The following is a 23,658-nucleotide window of genomic DNA, read 5'->3' as shown; positions in this document are numbered from 1 at the left end:
AAACTGTGTACATGACGTGACAACCCGTATGATGTTAATGTGTAGTCCTTCATCTGCATTGCACATTTGGATATCCGAAGTTGTAACAGTGTTTCGTTTCTGTGAATTTGCGATTTCCATTGGAATTCTTATATCGCGTAACTTTTCATCATCTGTGTTAATTCCATGCTAATTTTAAATGTCATTTTTGTCCTCTAAGCTTTTTATGTGTGTTCTTTTTTAAGAAACTGCATATCTTGTGTTTCTCATGGATATTTTGCTCTGGTGGTTTCCATATCGAAGTGTTACGTTTGATACATTTGTGTTATTCATCTGGATATATATCAGTGTCCTGTAGCGTTCTCGCTACATTTGAAATAAAGGTACTGTGGAATACGCTGATGTTTTCTGTGTCCGTCACAAATATTGAAATATTTTGCATCCGTATTTTTCCTTTGATTGTGAAGGAACCTCAACACTTTAGACTTTTCTACAGTTATGCACCAACTTTTCTATCAGCCATGTCTTAACATCAAACAAATGCTATTTCTGCTGTGGTATTAAATCATCAATGTTATCGCCAATTATTTTCTTTGTACTTCTTTTCGTGTTGTGTCTAGTTATCTAATATTATCAATTAAGTGTCTGTAAAATTCAAAAATTTCTTACTATGCACTGTTTCTTGCGTTGTTGGAGACAAAGTTAAACGGATCATTTAACATACCACCTCTGTAACTTCCGTGCCGTTCAAAAAATTCTTCTTTGTACTTCGTACGTGTTTGGTCCGCGACGTTTAAAGATTCGTTTAAATCCTGGTTCTTTTAAGGCACCAATTCAACCACGTGTAGCGTAGCTGCCGTTTAAATTAGAGTCAACAACCAGTCTATAATTTCTATAATTTTATTGCATAAGTTTTCTATTTAGTTCTTCGAGATTTAAGACATAGATTAACCAAGTTTCAATATAACAATTTCGACATACAACATCTTTCGTGCCACGTACCGCTCTCGTGACTGCTCCGAAGAGCCATGTCACCGGCTCAACGTCCGATCTAAAACTCTCCCTTGTAACCTTGTAACGCTAAGTCACTGGCCTTATATACTATTTGGCCAGCTCCTCATTACGAGCTAATTTCTCCATGATTAATACATATATACAAAGCATGTCAATCATCCTGTCTAAAGTTACTATTATTAGAAATTATTTTATACAACTGACCTTCTGTGACCATAAAAGACACCTGCGCTTACGTGAATTACTAGTGAATCAGCATTCCGAACATTTTTCTCGGCTTTTTAATTAATTTGTTTATCTTTTCTTTCTCCCGCCTGTCAAAATATATGATGGCGTGTCTTTTATGGTCCTTTAATTAGTAAACATGACAGTTGACAACTGAGGGTCATACTTCTGCATGCTTTCTGTGCATTTAAAATAAAAACAACAAAATTATAAGAATAATCTAATAATTTTGTTACACCTTCCTTCCTTATTTTTTAATCCCCCGCCGTGGCGGAGGGATTATAGGAATGGTCTGCGTTCGTCCTTCCGTCCGTCCTTCCGTCTTTCCGTCCTTCCGTCCGTAACAAAATCGTGTCCGGTCCATATCTCCTAAACCCCTTAAAGGATTATCATGAAACTTGGGTCAAATGATCACCTCATCAAGACAATGTGCAGAACCCATGAGTTAGCCTTGTCGGTTCAAGGTCAAGGTCACAACTCAAGGTCAAAGGTTTGAGCCTGCCATTTTGTGTCCGCTCTATATCTCCTAAACCCCGTGAAGGAATTTTATAAAACTTGACTCAAATGATCACCTCATCAAGACGATGTGCAGAACCCATGCGTCAGCCATGCCGGCTCAAGGTCAAGGTCACAACTCAAGGTCAAATGTTTGAGCCTTCCATTTTGTGTCCGCTCTATATCTCTTAAACCCCTTGAAGGAATTTCATTAAACTTGGGTCAAATGATCACCTCATCAAGGCGATGTGCAGAACCCATGAGTCAGTCATGCCGGCTCAAGGTCAAGGTCACAACTTAGGGTCAAAGGTTTGAGCCTTACATTTTGTGTCCGCTCTATATCTCCTAAACCCCTTGAAGGATTTTCATCAAACTTGGGTCAAACGATCACCTCATCAAGGCGATGTGCAGAACTTATGAGTCAGCCATGTCGGCTCAAGCTCAAGGTTACAACTGAAGGTCAAAGGTTTGAGCCTTCCATTTCGTGTCCGCTCTATATCTCCTAAACCCCTTGAAGGAATTTTATAAAACTTTGGTCAAATGATTACCTCATCAGAACGATGTGCAGAAATTATGAGTCAACCATGCCAGCTCAAGGTCAAGGTCACAACTAGGGGTCGAAGGTTTGAGCCTTCCATTTGGTGTCCACTCTGTATCTCCTTAACCCCTTGAAGGATTTTCATCAAACTTGGGTCAAATGATCACCTCATCAAGAACTCATGAGTCAGCCATGTCAACTCAAGATCAAGGTCACAACTGAAGGTCAAAGGTTTCAGCTCTTTATCTCCTAAACCCCTTGAAGGATTTTCATGAAACTTTGGTCAAATGATCACCTCATCAAGACGTTGTGCAGAATTCATGAGTCAGCCATGTCAGTTCAAGGTCAAGGTCACAGCTAAAATCAAAGGTTTTACCCTTTCACTATCCATAGCAGTGGCGGGGGATTTAGCTGTCATTCAGACTGCCTTGTTCAAAAGGAAAAGGATCCCGGCGTGGTGAACATGCCACAATTGAATTAAAGCAAATATTGTTTTTAAAATAATATAAGGGTCCCGGTGTAGGGACCAGGCCATAACTGAATTAAAATCATGATAAAATAAAACAACAACATTACAAGAGAATCGCAATTAAAATAATATAAGGGTCCCGGCGTAGTGACCAGGCCATAACTGAATTAAAATCATAATAATATAAAACAACAAAATTACAAGAGAACCGCAATTTTGTAACAGTATGTTTTGATCCCTTTTAAAATTAACACAAAATAAGAAATATTGAAATACTAGTAACTTGGAAAATCGTAGAAACGCTTTGTAACACTACCTCAAATGATTTTAGCTTCGAGTATATGTTTAGCTGAGATCTAGCTCTAAAATTTTTATTCTGAAACTTTAAAGAAATAATAGTGCTTAGAAAAGGATAAGCAAGTAAATAAATGCTTTATAAAAATGCTTCAATGTCGATAATAACTAACTAATGTTGATACCAAATCGGGCCCTTGTTTTAGAACTGCTAGTCCGTGATTGTAAAATTCATAAAAAGAAATATGTTCGTTTGTTTTTAATAAAAGGATGTAAAGCCTATTAATTTGAATCGATTATTATAATTATTTCATTAGAATGAGCAGGAGAAAAACGCAAAAGCATATTATATTTCCATAACGCAAAAACGACATGTTTTATCGTTTTATCGCATTTAGTTTGTCCCCGTTTGTCACTTTTAGTTTTGAAAAACCTTTATTTATATATTTATTATTTATTTTCTGAGACTTGTATTTCTTTTACAATTTCTTTACTGCACCATTAGCGAACAGTATCATCCAGTAACCGTAACATCTAGTAAAACGGAAAACTAGACTTTGCTATGACGTAAATGTGTATTGTTGTGTCGATGAAGTAAGATATTAAATGACTGTCATAGCTCAATTTTCATGTTCTTTTTTTTATATTTTACAGAACTGATAATTATATTCAGGGTGAAAAATATTTCAGGGTCAAAAATACGAAAAGTGTGAATCAAATTAATTTAACAACATGAATTTACTGAGAAAAGGCCTGATGACACTATTTCAAAGAATAACAACTTGATCAACTGACGTTAACGTCCGAATATTATGTAATCATAAAGAGCAAAAATTTAATACACCTTATTGACTGCTTATGGCAACAGTGTGACAGTAACACTCACGAAACTTAATGATTTGTATCTTTTACTGTAAATTAGACACTTTTTCCTAAATTCGTGCTAGGTGGTACTTATGAAGATACTTACTCTGTTTGAATGACGCTCATCAATTGAAATTAATAGCTTTGTCTTTGTCAAAGTATATGACTTACTTATTGTTAATCCAGTCATAATCAGTAATCTACTTAGTTCGTTCATACTATAAATTATCATCATACTTTTTCACACAAACAATCGTTACATTTCAACAGACTATTGAATACTGTAAATACTGTCGCTAATGGCGTTTATCGGAGAAACACAATAGGTTACTGTAGACAGGACAGAAAATACCGCCTATTTGCTGGCATATATATATATATATATATATATGCCGAAAAGTGTCAGAAATGCAGTATTAATTTAAAATTGCACAGGAATATTCAAACTCTTTTGTCAAGCGTCAAAATTGTGTCTTGATATTAAAACAACGCGTGAGCTATACTGTTTCAATACATGACATCCCCACCAACGCAGAATATTATAAATATTCCTTGTTTATCAGTCCGTTTATACTGCCTCGCTCAGGGCGTTTACGTCTTCATGTGTGGAAGCCATTCAGCTGGCTTACGGAAAGTCGGTGGTTCTATCTAGGTGACCGCCCGTGGTGAAATTTTGCACGGAGGGACACCAGGAGTTTTCTTTCACCATCAAAGCTGGAAAGTTGCCACATGACCTGTCATTGTGTCGATGCAACGGTAAAATCGATCCCCGCCCCCACCCCCCCCTCCTCCCCCCCCCCGCAAAAAAAAAAAAAGAAGAAGAAAAAACAACAACAAAAATCATCATGAACCAAATGGATGCCATTTATTATAACTGCGTTTACCTGTAATGTTGAGCAGGAGTTCGGATGCGTAATAATTAAATCACGAGTGCTCTTTGCACGAATGATTTAATATTCGCATCCGAACGAGTGCCCATATTTTATTAACTGATAAAAGTATTGGAACATATTTATTATTTCGATTCTAACCACGCAAATTCTTCGCATTTTACAGCACTGCATTTGATCTCGATACGTCACTCGTATAATTTATTTACTGTCAAAGAATCTAGTTGACATTTGTGGTGCCCACAACGCAGAAATTGTAAACTATGTACATGACCAGATATAGATACAGTGATGTTGATGTTAAAACTGGCTGAAACATTTTCTTACGGTAAAATATAAAACAAATAAATTCATCAGTTATAAATTGTTTGTTTCAGAAAATATGATGTAGTTTGTATTACTATTAGTTTACTATAAGCACTGAAAAAGTCGAGTATTTAGTCGGCATACAACGGATGCAGAGTAGAATCTCACAGTCGTAATACAATCGTAGGGTGGAATGGAACAGCTATATATAATCGTAGATTCATGTATACGCGATTTCGCTATATGTTTATATAGCAATTTCTACGGATCGTGTTAGAATATTGTTTCACTAGCGAGATCAAACAAAAAGTATATACCCACACACCCACAACAGTCACATACAAATATAGTGCTAGATCGCCCTGTTCACATTCTGATTACTCGCAACACTCCTCCACTTAATTAATCAAATAAGAGATGTCATAAAGTTTTATTTCTTCGGTCGTCCAGTCTCTACAGATTAATAAACCGAAACGCTTTCTGCTACTGCGATTATGTACTCGTTTTTCACGTTATTTCGATTAGATTTATATATCATTCTCCATATATCGGCATATGCTGTCAATGAACTTTCCACACATAATATGCGATTAGAATCATTGACGCACGATGGAAGATTAGTTGTTTAATATGCATAGTACCTGTTTGCCGGACTGCACGTTTTAGGTTAGACATGCGCGGTCCAAATGGGCTAGTATATTTTCCCTTATCTGACCATTGTTATCATAGTATACCTAAGGCACAATGGCATTTTCTTTCTGGTGAGTACCAGTGGTTGTACCCAGGTGTCCGCCCATGCCTGAGATACATTTCAAACCCGGAGGTGCATCTGAAGTCTTCGTCATCATGGTTGCCATATGACCTAAATTATGTCGAAATAACTCTATGCTGTCAAACTAAAGAAACTTTCCTTGTGAGCATTTTTACTATTTGCCTAAAATCTAATATTTCTATGATCCATATTAGTCGTATTAATTCCAGAATTTGTTTTTAGATCTGTTATCTATTTAGATACTGTAAGTTAAGATATGCTTCGTTAGATATAGGAGGAGCCAGAGCATCTGTAATGTGAAATACGTTTCAAGATTTTACTACTTTTGGTAAACAACAGTATATAATATTTATGCTTTATCTTGTTGAACTTGTATTCGATTTAATTTACACATTTAACTATTTGATTACAATGCAGTTTGAGAAAAAAAACAATATCGTTTTCGATAATGTTCCATGTATCTGGTACTTCTCATTGGATGTTTAGGACCTTACCCGTATGCGGCTCTTTTGTTGGTAACAACATCTCACCTTAACAAATATCATAATCTAGCATGTCAAGCAACCAATTAAAGTTGCAGTTTAAAACCGTATGCTACATTACAGAAGTACTTTTTCATTAAAAATACCAAGGGATACATTTTATCAAATGTCCATCCTTCTCGTAATATAATTATAGATAACAAGGGAATCCTGCAGCATTTTGTTGTTGAGGCCACCATGGCCGAGTGGTTAATGTCGCTGGCTTCAAATGACTTGCCCCTCACCAATATGGGTTCGAGCTTCACTTGGGGCGTTGAATTCGTCAATGTGAGGAAGCCATCCATCTGGCTTACGGAAGGTCGCTGGAGCTACCAAGGTGCCCGCTCGCGATGAAGTAATTCCTCCACCATTAAAGCTGAAATGTCCCCAAATGACATATAATTGTGTCGGTGCGACGTTAAACCCAACAAATCAAAAGAAAAACAAAGCATTTTATTGTGACCATTATAAATGATAATGACAATATAGTATCTCATTCTCGAATATTGACAATCAAATTAAAATGTAAAAATGACACTGCAATAAGAACTCAATTATGTGTGCAAGTGGATGGTATTTTTTGTGTTTGATTAAAAGCGAGGTGTTATAAATGTCAAAAATGCCCACAATTAAATGCAACAACTAAATCTAACAAATGCAGATAATAAACTGATGTGTTATTTCTCTGTAATAACACTAAGTAGAGCCTTTGGATGACTCAAAACATTTCGTTCAATTACTCGAATTTAACAACGGGAAGGGTGATTCTTTCAAACATTATTTGTCTATTAAGAGCTTGTTTTTATTTCTAGGACAAGAAAGGATGCATTTTGTCATAGTTTTATTTTTTTTCTCTTTCAGCTGAATAACGTAGTTACACCTACTAAAGCTTATTTACGGGCACTTCAAAAACTTAACATACATTTTGCTTCATCGGGTATAAAAAAGATGTTTACCCAAAAGTTGCAAATGTATAATTATGCAAGTTGTTGTCCTCAGTATTTCCTTTTCAATATCAGAACAATCCTTGAAGCACGACTATTTCAATCGTTTCTTCTTCTGTACAAGCGTGTGAAAGATATCACTAGCTGTTTTTAACGACGTCTTCAGAAGAATAAGTAAATAATCACTTAGTTTACATACCTGTTATCGTTGTTTTTAGACTTAACTTAAGGTTTAGGAGTATATCATAAAACACAGAAATATTTGATAAACGAACAACAGCTTTACCATTATTTTACCTGACCATTACATGTTCTGCCGTACTGTCCCGTACAACGGATACTTAAAATATTCTGAAAAAGTTGTTCCCCGTTGAAAATGAATACCATTTGTAAAGAAGTGAAAATAAACAATTGCTGAAAACTGTGTTCCACCTAGTTATGTGAAATTTCAACACTCGTACGCTTTTGCAAATGCATCAAAACGAACATATGTAACAGTTCCTTGAAAATGGTGAGTTTTTAAAGGCGTTAAATTGTCCGGAAGTGGGGCCCCTTTAGGTAGTCCTTTTCCGGAATTCAGTGTTTTATCAGTATACTGACACTTGTTTCGTAGAGTAATATACATGTCTTACATCCTGTTCAATTTTCATGTGAAACAATTCTTTCTCTCTATGATTGGGTATTGTTTGATTTTTTTTGCCCAAAAACGCAAGGCTAAGCGTTAAATAAAATAATAGTTATATTTAGTGCAAACTATATATTCGCCTGTATTATTACTTCCGTGATGCTTTTACTTATAAGATGAAAAACAGATAAAGTAAGTATACAAATATAGAATATGAATACCTCCAAGGTTAAAAAAGCGAACTATTTTGAATGATGAATATGAACCTATAGTATTAGAGCCATAAAGGGATATATAGTAAAATTCTAAGAATTCAGTTATACATTTTACTTAGTCAATTAAATATCCAAACATGTTACACATGTATGAGATAACATATGAGCCGCGCCATGGGAAAACCAACATACTTGGTTTGCGACCAGCATGGATCCGCGCAGTCTGGTCAGGATCCATGCTGTTCGCTTTCAAAGCCTACTGCAATTAGAGAAACCGTTAGCGAACAGCATGGATCCTGACGAGACTGCGCGGATGCGCAGGCTGGTCTGGATCCATGCTGGTCGCAAACCCACTATGTTGGTTTTCCCATGGCACGGCTCAAATGCCGAAGATAGGAAATTACAATAAATGAATATATTTATGTTCGTAATATGATGTGACCAAGGCCATTTTGACGCTTTAATAACTAAATGAGCCCTAACGTTTAAGTTCTCTGATTTAATCATCGTCATAAATGTTTCTTACCAAATGAATTCGCATTTTCCTAGTTTCCTACATAACTTAGGTAATAAATACCAATCTCATCACCGGTTTTCAGAACATCATTACATGTAAGTAATTACAAGTAAAAAGATGTTTAATGTCTCATTTGTGAAACTTACATCAATTTTCACTCTTTACAAATGTCTCCAGGACACAGATGTATTTTCTTCTTACGACATTGCTTCCAACTTTGTAGACGTCCTTGGTCTTATCTTATTATTCTTATTACAGTACTTTCCATTCATTTGTCTTCATTACACACATATCAAGCTATCAAAGACAGATCATTCCATCTAAATTGTTGTGCCCCCGCCCCCAAACAATGTTTGGAGAGTTACTTAGATTTGCCCTTGTCCGTAGTATGTCAGTCCCTCCGTCCGAGTTTGCGTCTTGCATATCTCAAAAATATTTGACCCATAGTCATTAAACCTTACAGGATAGTCAGTTATTTAGCGCGTGAAGCTGTGTACTTTGAATTTTGACTGGAAATACATGCAGACAGAGTTTTTTGCTCTTGACATAGTAAAAACGATGGATTAATGGAACTAAAAGTATTTGACCTTGGATTATAAAAAATAGGAACATTATTCAGCGTGTGAAGTTTGACACTTGGGGGTTTGTTTAAGATTTCACTTAGCCAGCCCAGAGCTGAGGCCCTTGACTTAGACAAAAATATTAATGAGGTGCATAAAAGTTTGACCAGAGCTGTAACCACTGACCTAGTGAAAAATACACATATAATACTTAAAAGTGTCTTAAATATATTTGACCTATAGTCAAGAAACCATGTAGGTATATTTTTCAGCATTTGAATTTGTGCGCCTCAGTTTTGTTTTGGGTTTTAGTCTGCAAGATCAGAGTTATTCAAAATATGCATTTAGGACATAAAGTTTATATCTTATGCATCTCAAAATATTTGACATAGTGTCCTAAAACATTAAAGGGAATATTATATAGCATGTATACCTGGTGTTCTATTTCAATGTTTGGGATTCACTCAGCAAACCCAGAGTTATGGTCCTTTACTTAGTAAAATACATAATATAAAGTGCTTAAAAGTTAGTGTTGCATGTATCTTAAAAATAGTTCACCTAGTGTCATGAAATCATGTAGAGTGATAAGGTGTGGGGACGCACTTCTAGGTCAAACTACTGTAGCTCAATGTTTACATCGTTTAAAATGACACATAAGGCATATAATGAAAACCGTTGCCAGTTGCTAATCTTGTCTTTTTATAAGTTAAAAATGAACAAATGACTCAACACAAACTGGGGTTCTCAGTAACGATGCGTTTGCATGATCAAACATTAATCCATCATCAGTAGTGATGTATAATATAAAAGACGAAACTTTGATAGTGTAAAAGGGGCTGTACCAGAACATACTTTTATTTTAAGTTTTAAGAAAGTGACTGAAAATGATTTTGTTACTTTTAAGGATAAGATATGTTTTGCAATGGTTAAACATTATCAAAATGCTTGGTACTTTTTAAATCAGGTAAAACCAGTCAAGCAAAGGTATTACAGCATCTAATAACAAAATGAACAGTCTGTCCTCACAGCACTATAAGGATTATAGCACCGGTAAAAGTGTTCTTGTTTATACGTTTGCTTAATTTTAATGCTTAAGAAGTTTAAATCTCTTATTGCCATAAATATTAAGTGCCTTCGATAACAAAAATGTAGACCTAATGCATTACATACGTTGGAAGCATTCGGTGCCTAAGACTAGTTTACATTAACCTTTAGCCTGCTGGCGGCAAGTTATTCTGCCTTTGCGACCAGTGCAGACCAAGATAAGCCTGCACATCCGTGCAGGCTAATCATGGTCTGCACTGTTCGCTATTCAGTCAGTAAATTTTCAGTGAACACCCCTTTGAATAATAAATGGTATTGCCCAAATTGAATGATGGACCAGTTCATTTTAGAAATTTAGCAGGGTAAAGGTTAATAAGGCAGTGACTTTCTTAGGACAAAGGTTAGCATCAGGTTAAACGTGTTTCAAGATAGTCTGCAAGTTCTAGAACCAGTTTCATTCACGCATGCAAACCTTCTGTTCAAATATTTATAACAATCCGAGATAACATCAGAAATAACATTGATAAACATCTGTCGAAAAAATGATTTCTTAAAACTCGTATTGTAGACATAACTCACGGTCAGACGTAAAGACAAAAAATTCTGAAACGGGTCCTTGATCAGTCTTGCTTTTTCGTCGTGTATCGAAACAAATTTATTGCTACAAAGAATTTTATCTGATATCAGAAATCAGTCATATGACTTAGTTCAAAACCACATTAAGTTCGATCTTAGACATTATGCTTTACTTTAACAAAATATTACCATTCCTTTTATGCATTTTCGGGGAGCTGCTGACAGCTGAAATAAATTGTTCATTTAATGTGGTACTACAATATATATATAGAACGGAATTCGTCAGGAAACGCGTTAGTAAACGTTGAATTGCACGCAGTTATGAAAGGGGAATGGAAATATATGTATATTTGTAATTAGATCCATATGACGGAGCATGAAATGTTGGGTCCAACCGCGATTTTGGTCGAAAATAGGATTTTTGGCTTATCTGACAGACTTACATATTTTTAGTAAATATTCACAAGCGCAGAAATCTACTGTTGTCATTAAGAAGTTGTCACTTTTATGACACCATGTTTTCGTTTCAATGTATCAAATCTGAGGTAGAAAATCCTATGAAGACTTCTTTTAAAAAATACATACTAATAGATAACAAAACAAACATGCAATTAGCAATACATATTTCTTACTTCCATCATTTCAGTACCAATGAGATATTATAAAGCCGTTCACTTTCAGGAAACTAAATGCTTTATCATGCACAACAGAGAATATTATGATACGTATTTTCCAGAATATTTCAATCATTCTAATTAATTAGACTCAAAGCATACAAAGCTATCTTTTTATCCTCCTTTCATTTCATATAAATTCCTAATTGTCCTAATTGGAGTACTTTGTGGTGGTGAATATTTCCTGAAAGAATATTAAAGTAATAAATTTGTATAAATTGTGATTAAAAGAAATCGATATGAAATTTTCAGTCTACATGTATATCCGGTCTGTTGTGCGTAGTGACGAAATTGCAACGTGACACCAAAGTGCACAATCATTTAAACCGATCTTAATTGCATAAAAAGACAATCAACCTTCGTGTATCGACATTTGCCTTGTGTGTTATTGTGTAACTGGAATGATGGTTTATAGAATGATAATTGAAAAGTAAGAAGTAAATCATAATTGTAAGCCGAGACGTAGAAACAAATCCGCCATTTTTTATCTTTCATTTAATCGGTTACGGTTCCATGTATTTTGTCATATTTCTTTGCAGACCATTGTTGTTCTTGTTCATTTGTTGATGAGTCTTACTTTCTTAAACTTTTCACTTGCTTACTAAGATATGATTACTTAAGGAATTTTGGCACACAATGTGTTTTTGTTAGCATGTTCTAAATGACAGTCACGTTAATATATAAGTGTTGTTTGTTCCTTTCCCATATAAATCCATCAAAGCAAAACCATCTTTGGTGTAGAGTTACACAGACAAAATTGAGGTTTTATGGGGACTGTTCTAGCTTTTAGTGGTGGGGGAAGACTGCATGTGTATACAGATATTGTTTCAGGCATGCCGTGCACCTAGTCATCAGTAAGTTAGCTGAATCGTGTCGTTACATGTAGGAATTGTACATACAAAACATGGGTTTGAACCAAGATTGCACAAGTGATTTGAGGTCAGCGAGCTTATCCATAAATTGATAGTAAGATAGTTTGCTTGATAATTTGTTAAAAGAAACAAGAAAAGGTTATCTAGGGCATTTATATGTTTCAAGTAATATCGACTATTTAGGCAAGGTTTGGTTACTTTTTGGCCTCAGTAATAGAAAATAAGCGTACAAAAATGACTTTTTACTCCTTCTGCCCGAATATAAAATACCAAAATCATTTTTTTAGTTAAATAAAACGAATATTAGGCGAAAGAGGAATGAAAAACCGTTACCTTACTATTATCTTTTCAGCAATTATGCCTGTTCTGTGCAATTATGTCATTTTTTTGCGGACAGACAGGAGGTTAGTATTGTAACCGACAAATGGCATTGATATAACTTTATTTGAATATTACATATTTTGCAATTCATTCAAATTTATTTGAATATTACATATTTTTCAGTTCATTGGTGAGCGTATTGCCCAAGGTAAAGAATAATTCCGTGATGCGTCTTTTATTGAAACCTAACGTTGAGTTATATGAATTCATTTTACTTCATCGGATATATATATATATATTTGAAAGATTACCAAAATGTTTAGCATTCCATTTTCATATTAGAACAATTGTTTTAGCATGATTAATTCGATTTTTTTCTTCGGTACATATAGTGTTTCTTCTTAATACTTTTTATAGCACATTTATGTCAATTATACTATTTGCCTTGTATCTCCCATTTCTAAGATTCAAATAAATTCTAGAAAATATAAGATTTGTATTACGTGCAGAAAATAGCTCATGGAAGTTTACTTACAAATAAAATGACAGCTGATACCTCATTATCGCAAACCACATCTATTATATGGTCGTTAAAACCTCTTCATATGTCTCACTGAGCACATGTCTGTCTTGTTCATAGGGCATTGCTTCCTGCGTTGTTACGTTAACTTTATAGATTTTGGTATTCTACCAATGTAATTGTATTTCTATTATCTTTTTTCTACTACATTTAATATCCTCATTATACCACTATCAAAGTATCAAAGATGGATTATTTCTTCCACAGTTCTCTAACTACACACGACATATTTCCAGTTGCTAAAATCTATTCCTCTTTCTTAAAGATATACATGGCATAAGATGAAAATTGTTGCCAGTATAGATGTAACAGTGTCAAATTAGTTTCAGCAGTTTAAAAGACGGGTGTATTTTAACTCTGCGTTTTTGTTTTTGAATCGAACTTATCTTAATAACATAAGGATTTTTATCTAATATCAGACAATGAGACACAAGCTCAAATCCACTTTTAACTTGCACGTGGGAGGACAACCAGCAGCAATAAGGTACAAAATGGAATTGGAAGGATTGATTTCCCTGTCTACATGCATTTCGTTTTGTGGTACAAAGTAGTGAGATTTTAAACTTTACAATCATATAAACAGATACAGCGCAATCAACGTGTAGTCTTTTTACATTTGAGTTAAAAACAATATGAGCCGTGCCATGAGAAAACTAACATAGTGGGTTTGCGACCAGCATGTATCCAGACCAGCCTGCGCATCCGCGCAGTCTGGTCAGGATCCATACTGTTCGCTAACAGTTTCTCCAGTTCCAATAGGCTTTAAAAGCGAACAGCATGGATCCTGACCAGACTGCGCGGATGCGCAGGCTGGTCTGGAACCATTCTGGTCGCAAACCCACTATGTTGGTTTTCTCATGGCACGGCTCATATTTTTATTGCTTACTTGAAATGATGACATAGTCTAGCAAAATATGAAGGTTAGAAATTAGTCATTATGTAGATGTGGTTTTGATTGTTAGAATAGATACAGAAAATATTATGGTTTATCATTTCTACTTTCTTCACTGTTCCTCGTATACGTGTATATGCCTTTGACGTTTTGTACAAAATATACGGATCACTCCTCCAATTCCTCCATTTCATGACCAAAGTCTGCATCTGATTGCTAAAGCTTGTCTCAGATATCTTAAATGTGTCATGCAATTAACTATAGTATTACAAGGCATAAGTATCTTAATGTCATTAGCACTCCCCAAAGGAAGACATTCTTCCTAATACTCTGTAATGAGGTTTCAGGTTCCTTTATAAATTTGTAACGGGTCGTTCAAATATTATAGCAACGCTTGTGAGTTGTAAAACCAGATCAGTGATTATCCATTCAAAATGATCTTGTGTTGTGTATTATACTTTTCAGTGTTGTTACATTTTCTGGTCCTTTGCGATCATAGAGAACATATTTTTTTTACTATAAAATAATTACGCTTAAGCCTGGCCTAGTGGAGGTGAGGACTGCTGCACATTTTATTACCTCTTATGATCCGACTCAGTCAAACCGAGTCTGCTATTATATGAGCCGTGCCATGTGAAAACCAACACAGTATGTTTGCGACCAGCATGGATCCAGACCAGCCTGCGCATCCGCGCAGTCTGGTCAGGATCCATGCTGTTCGCTAACAATTTCTCCAATTCCAATAGGCTTTAAAAGCGAACAGCATGGTTCCTGACCAGATTGCGCGGATGCGCAGGCTGGTCTGGATCCATGCTGGTCGCAAACCCACTATGTTGATTTTCTCATGGCACGGCTCATATGTTGCTTTGTTGCGTTCTGTGCTCCCAAAATACCTTTTCACAGATTTTATTGGTAAAGAGCATTCGAAAAGACATCAACAAAGTGCTTATACTTTCGCTCGCGGAAATAATTTAAAGCGTAAATATATTCAAGATAAAAAGTTGCTACAACATTGCTTTTAATCTATTCCTTTGATTAAGATATTTTCCCAGAATTGAAATGAATCCATTAATTGAAAAATATTCTTGAAGATTTGTAGGACGTAAATTGGTCCTAAATGGATTAGAAAGTGACAATAATTGTTTGAATTATTGGTTTGTTTTGTGTTGCAAGCAAATAAAATATTTCGGTATTGATATTATAGACTGCTCCTGTGAGATTACGGGTTACATTTAATGGTTTATTAATGTTGATTTTATCTGAGCTGTTTTTCATCTCTCCTTTTTGTTTGATATGTTTATATGCTGAACTTTTTAGCTCACCTGTACTTGTACATCAGCTTTCATTCTTCTACATCAATTTGCGTAACATTAACAACTGATTTTCGTTAGATATAAGGACATTAGGGTGCAGTCATTTTTGTCCGTTAAGATTTTTACTCGTGATGAGAGACACATTAGTTTCTAAGACATTTATGAGCAGAAAAAGTCACAGTTTAGTCGCATCCCGGATTTCGGTATTATCAATATGCATTTTCCCTTCAAACAATTATGCATTTAAGCTAAAATCTGAAAACATTGAATGAACTTTATAAAACATAATTGCCACATTAATGTAAGGTTTGGGTATATCTTGGTTCAAGAATACATCTGTGATCTCAATATTATGGCCTTTTAAAGGACAAACAATTTTCTATTTTAGTTTTGACCTAATTACCCACACTTCTTTATGAAAATACAGTATTTAAATCTTTTCAACAAATATATCTGTAGTTAAGATTTTAAGATATTGAATAATAGATATATAATAGTTGCTTACAAACTTTTTTCAGTTGTAGCTTATATTATATTTATCAGTTCAGAAAAATATTGAACACAACTAATCCATGCTAAAATTAGTATTTGAAATACGACCCTCGATACCCATTGTGCAGTTTAAAGTTAAGCAGAGCGCCAAATACAAATTGATTTTTGTTTGAAATAAGTAAATCTGTTGGTACATGGTTCATTTATGCATTTGTTGAATTTATGCATTATTGTCATCATAATTTTTTGAGAATTACTCAAATGAAACTGACATAATGGGGTCAAAATTGGTCACCAACAAATCAAAGAAAAGCTTGTAACGTCATAGACGCCACATTTATGATCCTATTTTAATGAAACTTGGTCAGAATGTTTATTTTGATGATTTCTAGGCCAAGTTTGAAACTGGATTGTTTGGGTACAAAAACTAGGTCACCTGCTCAAATCAAAGCAAAAGCTTGTTAACACTCTTTGCGCCATATTTTTGATTCATCTTCATAAAACTTGGTCAGAATGTTTATCTTGATGATTCTCATGCCAAGTTCGAAACTGGATCATGTGGGATCAAAAACTAGGTCACCACTCAAATCAAAGGGAAAGCTTGTTAACACTGTAGAGGCCACATTTATGACCCTATCTTCATGAGACTTGGTCAGAATGTTTATCTTAATGATTCCAATGTACAGTTTAACAGGTGAGCGAAATAGGGTCATAATGACCCTCTTGTAAAATATAGGTATGATCATACAACGAACGAATAATTTGACTTTTGATGTTTTTTGGTGTTAATGATTGAACCGAATATTAGTAGTGTGACAGCTACACAGCTTACTCAATATGTTTTCCACACAATTTGCATTAAAACATTTAGTACTGTATTTTTCTATAGATATAAGGGACAATTAGGGATGCACTCTCATTTTTTTCTACAGTTAAGATTTTTACTCTGTGAGCTCGAAGAACATTAGTTTCTAAGACATTTATGAGCAGAAAAAGCACAGGTCATCGCACCCGGTATTATCTAATATTGCATTTTCCTCTTCAGACACTTATGCAAGTATAAGCAAAATTGAAAAAAATGGGGTAAGTTTATATAACATATAATATCCCACTTAATGTTAAAGAGATTTCAGGTCATACAGGTTACAAAGAATACATGGTGATCTCAATATTATGTAAGCATAAATGTGACAAACATATTTTCATATTTTACATTTTTACCTAATTACCCCACCCACCTTCTTCAATAGAAAAAACGTATTTAAATCTGAAAAAAATATCTGTAGTTAAGATTTTAAAGATATTGAATAACTAGATAATATAAAGTGCTATGACAAAACTTTATTTCAGTTGTAGCTTATCATTATATATATCAGTCAGAAAAAAATATCAGAACCAAACCTAACCTGCTAAAATAGATATTTGAAATTACTGACCCATCGAACCCATTGTGCATTTTACATAAGTTTAAGGCAGAGGCCGGCCAAAAGAAATTGTGGATTTTGTTTCGAAACAAGTAGAATCTGTTTGGCTACATGGTACATTATCAGCCTTCTTGTTGATGATTTAGCATTTATTTTCATCATACATTTTGTTAGGAAGAAATACTCAAAGAAACATTTTACAAAATGGCGAATATCCTGACCAAAAAAAACAACAAAAACCGCTCGTACACTACTGTGTGTGAGCAACAGTCCTTTACTTAGGACATGAATGATTAAGTTTTATATTGGCACGGCAGTAACTTTCTCATTATCACACACCCCAATCGGGATTCCTTCGTACAGTCAACAACAAATGTCTCCGCGAACACAAAACGTGTCTAGCTTTAAAGCTTTCAGATTTATTACCCATTATTTACGGACTGTCATGGCCTACATTTCTTTCCAGTCTTAATCACTATCACAGGAAAAATTTCTATCCGTAAAGCTGCTTTAAGACATTACCGAGTAGATGACATTTTACAGGGTTATAAGGTCAAATATGAGCAATAAGATTGAATCGTCATTTCTTTCTGCCCGTTTCAGTCTTGTCTAAGTCAACTACTGTTTATATATTTGTTCAATAAACAAATAAAAATGGCATTGTTTCTACCTATTCGAAATTAAATACTTATAAGTTATTTACTAAATCTTAAGACATTTACTTTCAAGTTAAGTTAGCTTATTCATGCTTTAAAACTGATACTGTATCTTCAAACTGGTACCGTCATTGTAACAACACATTACGGCCGCCTCGCTGCAGTTTAAGACTGCTATGATGGTAGTTCATAAAATATTAAAAAACACTTTGAATTCATAGAATCCAATCTATCAAGCAATACTGTATAAAAGTGACATTAAAAATTATTATAAGCGTACACGCTTAATTACCATATTTTACAGTCTTGCTTGAATGAATTCAAAGTTTTTTTTGTTTTTGTTTTTCAAACCGAGTCTGTGATAAGAGTTTGACTGAGTCTGTTCACCAGAGGGAATGAAAACTACAACACCCCTGTTTAAGGCTGACTGATTTTAAGTACATATTGATATACAATGTAGAATATAGTAATTATCAAATGAAACATTTTTGGGCATAATTAAATTTGAAAGTAAATTAATATTTATGTGGTCTTTGTTAATGACTTAGCTTCACGTGTTCTGTTTTATTCCACTCAAGGCTGTCTATTTTTCTTGTAGAGTCAACGTACATCATTTAAAAGTGAGCGGCTAATTTCTGTAACGGAAATTAAACGTCATCTTATTTGGGAACAAATGGTTTCCAATTACACAAAATAAAATATGGAAAAAACCAAACATTAATCACGAAATGTCTTAAAAAACAAACGGCGTAGAGGTAATAATTTGTTTGGCGCATGGACAATTAATCAGGATGCACAGACAGAAAAGATTTGGATATGCATCTATAAACACACGATTCATTTGCAAATATTTCAACTAAGCAGCAAATCTTAATGATCACTAGGTATCCTTTCAGTGATAAAAGGTCAAAATGATTTGACGTCCTTTGCTGATTCTAAAAATACTTTTCCTGGTGGGTCAGAATCCCTCATAAGTAACCCTTTAGTATTATTTGCAGGTTGGGAGAACTTCAATAACTGTTGAAATATTTTTTATTTGGGTAAAGTAATATGTATATATTTACATATATGATGGAATAGTGATTTTCCCATTTAATTTGCACATTTTTGTTGTTTGCATAGTCATTATTTCCATGAAATTTGAGATTTTTCGTATTACCTACGCGAGGTGCGCAACGGGGAAGAAGTTTACGTTCGATTTCGCTTGCGATGATAAATTATTTAAGACTTTCTTTAAAATTAGAATAAATCATTTTAGTTTTGGGTAATAAAACTACTAAACATCTTCTATCCAATATGTGCATTCTGATATTCAATGTCATTTTAGACTTAGTAATAAATTGTTTATCTTTTCAGCTCGCACCTGTTCTGTGCCCCCGATTATTATAGAATATAGGTCAAAATCCAAGTTATACAGCTGTCGCAGAAAAATGAAACAAGCCTGACCAGTTCAATAATAGTTTTCAATTATATTTGCGGATGCTTTATCTCGATAATTCTTGGTAATTTCTCTAGCTATCATCATAAATGTAGCATTGTTATGTATACTTATATAGCTCTTATTGTCACACGAGGAAGGAAATAATCTCATTACAGTGATACATGTTTTAATTAATTGCTGTTCTTGAACAGGCTTGAAACGTGCTGTCCACAGCAAATTGGGAAGGTATAAGAGACAATTATAACTACAATAATTTTTACTTTAGACATGAATGATCACTTTAGACAAGAATAAGCACTTTAGACATTAATTATCAAGTTTTTAAGTAACAAGAGAGGAACGTTTTCATTATCACACATCTCGATTCGGTTTTATCCGTACAACCGTAAACGAATGTCTTTGTGAGCATGAACGTGTCTAACTCCAAAGCTTTTAGATTTATTTCCTATTATTTACGGATTGTCATGACCTACATGTCTAACCCAGGTTTTTTACTATCACATCATTGCAAAAAAGGTTTCCTCTGTAAACATGCTTTAAGACAACAATTAGTTACAAAAACTCATAAATCTCTTAAGACAATCAAATGGAACACAGCACCTTAAACAGGTGACATTTTACAGGGTTATAAGGGCGAATATGAAAAAGCAATCTCGTGATTGAATCTGCCCGCTTCTATTCAGTATACGTTAACTACATACATAATTTTAAATTGTTTTAGTGTAATGACATCTACTTTAAACTCAGTTTAGCTTATAAATGCTTTAACACCGATACCGCATCTTCGAAACGGCAGCGTCCTTAACTTGTAAAACTGTAAAGACGCTGAGTCTTTGAACGGGAACACCTTTTAGAGCCGGCCAACATCATTCTAAGGCTGCCATTATGATAGCCCTTAAAATTTAAAAAAGATCCTTTGATGGTAAAAACATCAGGATGTAATAACATAATGTAATGATGAAATGGAATAACATGGACACCGTCACACATTTTTGCGGTTTATTTTATATTCAGTTTTATGAAACGGAGCAGAATGATCATTTTAGGGATCAGAGAAACTAAGTTGTATCAACAGGACATTATCAAAGAGGCATGCGTACTTCGGTGAAATGAACTTTTGGAAATTTTATACGTTCAGGCATTTTACCTTAAGAATGAAACCTTTATTTTGTTGCACGTAGTTTTGCATTATACCAATATTATTTTAGAACTGCTCACATTGCTTTTAGCACACTACGATCTCGCGATATTTTTTATGGACAAGTGTAAGGTGCACGTAATTACATCCGGCAACTATACACCTCCGTATTCTATGGTAACCGTACGTTTTATGAAAACTTTCTATCAGTTTATAAATAGACAGATTTATTTCGGTAAGTTATGCTTACATGTAGCATTTAAAACAACATGTACATAAATTTAAAACCACATACATGAGAATAAATAACAACATGACAAACACACCAACACCAAGGATAATACAAGAAAGAGAGAGATATTATTTCCATTGTAGTAATTATGAATAAAATAATATAGCACAGAAGAAGAACTGTACCAGTACCACTCAGTTGTGCAAATAATTACCGGTTGAATGTTAGTTCACCCATTTGTGGTTATGTACTTTCCTTTCCCAGACATAGACATAAGGAAACATTGTATTTTAAGGCTTTTTACAATCCTGTAATATATAGCCAGTTTAACTTAGTAGAAATCCTAAGTGTTAGGTTGTTTCTTATCTAGATTACCTTTAAACTATTTTTAATAATCAGTAATATATGTTTAATTAAGAATAATACAGAAAAAATGTTTTATACCTGTTTTATCTAGTATAGTAACACCCATTTATAAATTCACTTTATTATCAGTTTTTAAGACATTTCCTCTTTATAGCTGATTAGTGGTGGTGTTCTTCTTTAATTTTTATTTTAAAACACTTACCTATGTTTGTCAGTGTAAATGAATTATGTCTATGATATCAGAATAATTATTGTCTCTTATAACTCTGCTTAGAGTGGCAATGTACTGTTTTATAGATTCATATTTTAATTAATTATGATGTTTTATGTTGTATCATATGTATGTACATTGATGAGACGTAAATAAACAATAAAATCTAAGGAAATAATCAGCAATAGGACGAGTCCATGTCCATTTGGAAATCTCTAAAAGAATTTTACAATGACTAACAAAGGTACTTATTCACCATGTAGCAATACTGGACTAAAATTAAGGAGAAAATAACTTTTGATTACCAAAAAGTGCAGATTAGTTCAAAACTTTTCACCAGGGAAGCTTCTAAATTAAAACTTGATTCTAAACTATCAGTAACATTTAATCGGTTCGGTAAGAGGTTTGTTATAATAATCAGTATTATGCTGACAAATGGTGTCTTTCAATTTAGTTGCTACTTATTCTCACCAGTATTCGAGTGAAACGTTTCAGAAAACATTAAGAAACTAAGAGTAAAAGAAACAACTGATGCAGGCAATAATCCTTCAGTATCTATGCTAAGTATCATTTCAAATATTAGAAGATAAAAGAAGACGTTCTTGGAGCACTGAGCGCACCAACCACCGCCAGAACCACTCATCGTAAAATAAGCCAATGTAGGGGAAGGGTGTTGTAACTGGATCGGTCCAAATATCCATCAACAAGTACATGTAATGTGTCACAAGGACTGGTCTTTGCGGTCTCCAGTTGATCCGTGACAACCCTGCAGCTCACAATAGTGTCAGCATTCAAAATTGTCTGAGTTTGTTTTGGGTTTAACGCCGTTTTTCAACAGTATTTCAGTTATGTAACGGCGGGGTGTTAAACTGTGGATGGGTTAAACTTAGTACAAAATTGTCAACTACTTTTAAAAAGCTTCACCATTTACAGTCTAATGTTAGGAATGGATCTCCTTCAATTTATTATGAAGCTTTTTAAAATGATTTTGAATTCAAAACCAGGTGTTAATGTGTTTTGATCGTTACTGTCTGAAATTTCGTAAAGAAATAATCCCAAAAGAGCAAAAATCTTTGAAAACATTAAATAGTTTAGTTTTATCAGATGAGCGGATTATGTTAACTTTATTAAATGCGTAATTGATGCAATCCATCAGATGTATTTTTGTATAAAGTTGATCGGACATTATTTTTATATTGCTAATTCAAAATCAAACATGCAGACGGATGATGGGCATATCATGATTAGTGTAACACTAGGGGAGATAATCGCTTCTGAGAGTTCGTGCCTTTAGATTTAGCGCCAAACCGCGTGGTTACTAGGTTTACCAAATCTTTACATATAAATATTAGTGATGAAATCTTACCCCAAAGGGAAGAACTGAATTTTATAAAAAGTGGTAGTTGAAACAAACGGCAAAAAATGATAAGGACTTTGTCAAAATCTTGTCCATTAATCAATACTCATCACTCTGCTCGTTGATTTATCATGCCGTTATTTAGATTTATCAATTAATATCATGATAGCAAAAATTAGATCACAAAGCAAATCTTTAATTTCGAATATATTCAAATTATTCAAATATTTTCCTAATTTGTATCATAAAGCCAAGGACTGGTCAATTTTAATCAGAACAATTTACAGGTTTCACTGATCGTTTTGTCACCAAACAGTTTCTCAGCACTCTTTTAGCTTATATTAGAGTTTTGTTTTTGGATGTCAGAATTTGTCAAAATATAATAAGGCCAAAGCCAACAGTAACCAGCACAAACTTGCTTGGAACAAGGTATGTAAAGCCTTTAAAATTTTGCCTAAACACCAATACTTAGTCAAATCGTTTTCATTTCAGGTGCCACAACTGATCATCCTCATTGTTCTCTTTGTGTTTATCGTCTTTGGAAATGTCTGTGTCCTTGTTGCCATTGGGTTGTCTAATACAGGACGAAAAACTAGGATGAATTTCTTCATAGTGAATTTAGCAATTTCTGGTAAGACTTTATCTCTATTTTTTGCAAAATCAGTTTGTTGACATTGTCCATGAAGAGTAGGTATATCGTTACATGGGCGAATTATATATATCTGTAGAATGGTTTATCATATATGCCCGTTAATCTAAGATTGATATAAAGTGTAAATCGGAACATGCGCAACCATGGATGCTTGCAGTTCGTGTCTGTTTTGCAACTGAAGGTAATAAA

The 23,658-nt window shown here is 34.1% G+C and overlaps 1 protein-coding gene across 2 annotated transcripts in view; it reads left to right on the top strand.

Moving 5' to 3' along the window:
* LOC123538059 (cardioacceleratory peptide receptor-like) overlaps positions 1 to 23,658 on the top strand; it is a 53,615-nt gene that overhangs the window by 8,720 nt on the left and 21,237 nt on the right. For both annotated transcript variants that reach the window (XM_053529997.1, XM_045322022.2), the window contains exon 2: positions 23,310 to 23,448. In XM_053529997.1, the coding sequence (XP_053385972.1) occupies positions 23,310 to 23,448 (139 nt within the window). The remainder of the gene's footprint in view (positions 1 to 23,309; positions 23,449 to 23,658) is intronic.

The sequence above is a fragment of the Mercenaria mercenaria genome, chromosome 18 (assembly GCF_021730395.1).
Source record: "Mercenaria mercenaria strain notata chromosome 18, MADL_Memer_1, whole genome shotgun sequence".
Lineage (NCBI taxonomy): Eukaryota > Metazoa > Mollusca > Bivalvia > Venerida > Veneridae > Mercenaria > Mercenaria mercenaria.
This window is presented reverse-complemented; position numbering and strand designations above follow the sequence as displayed.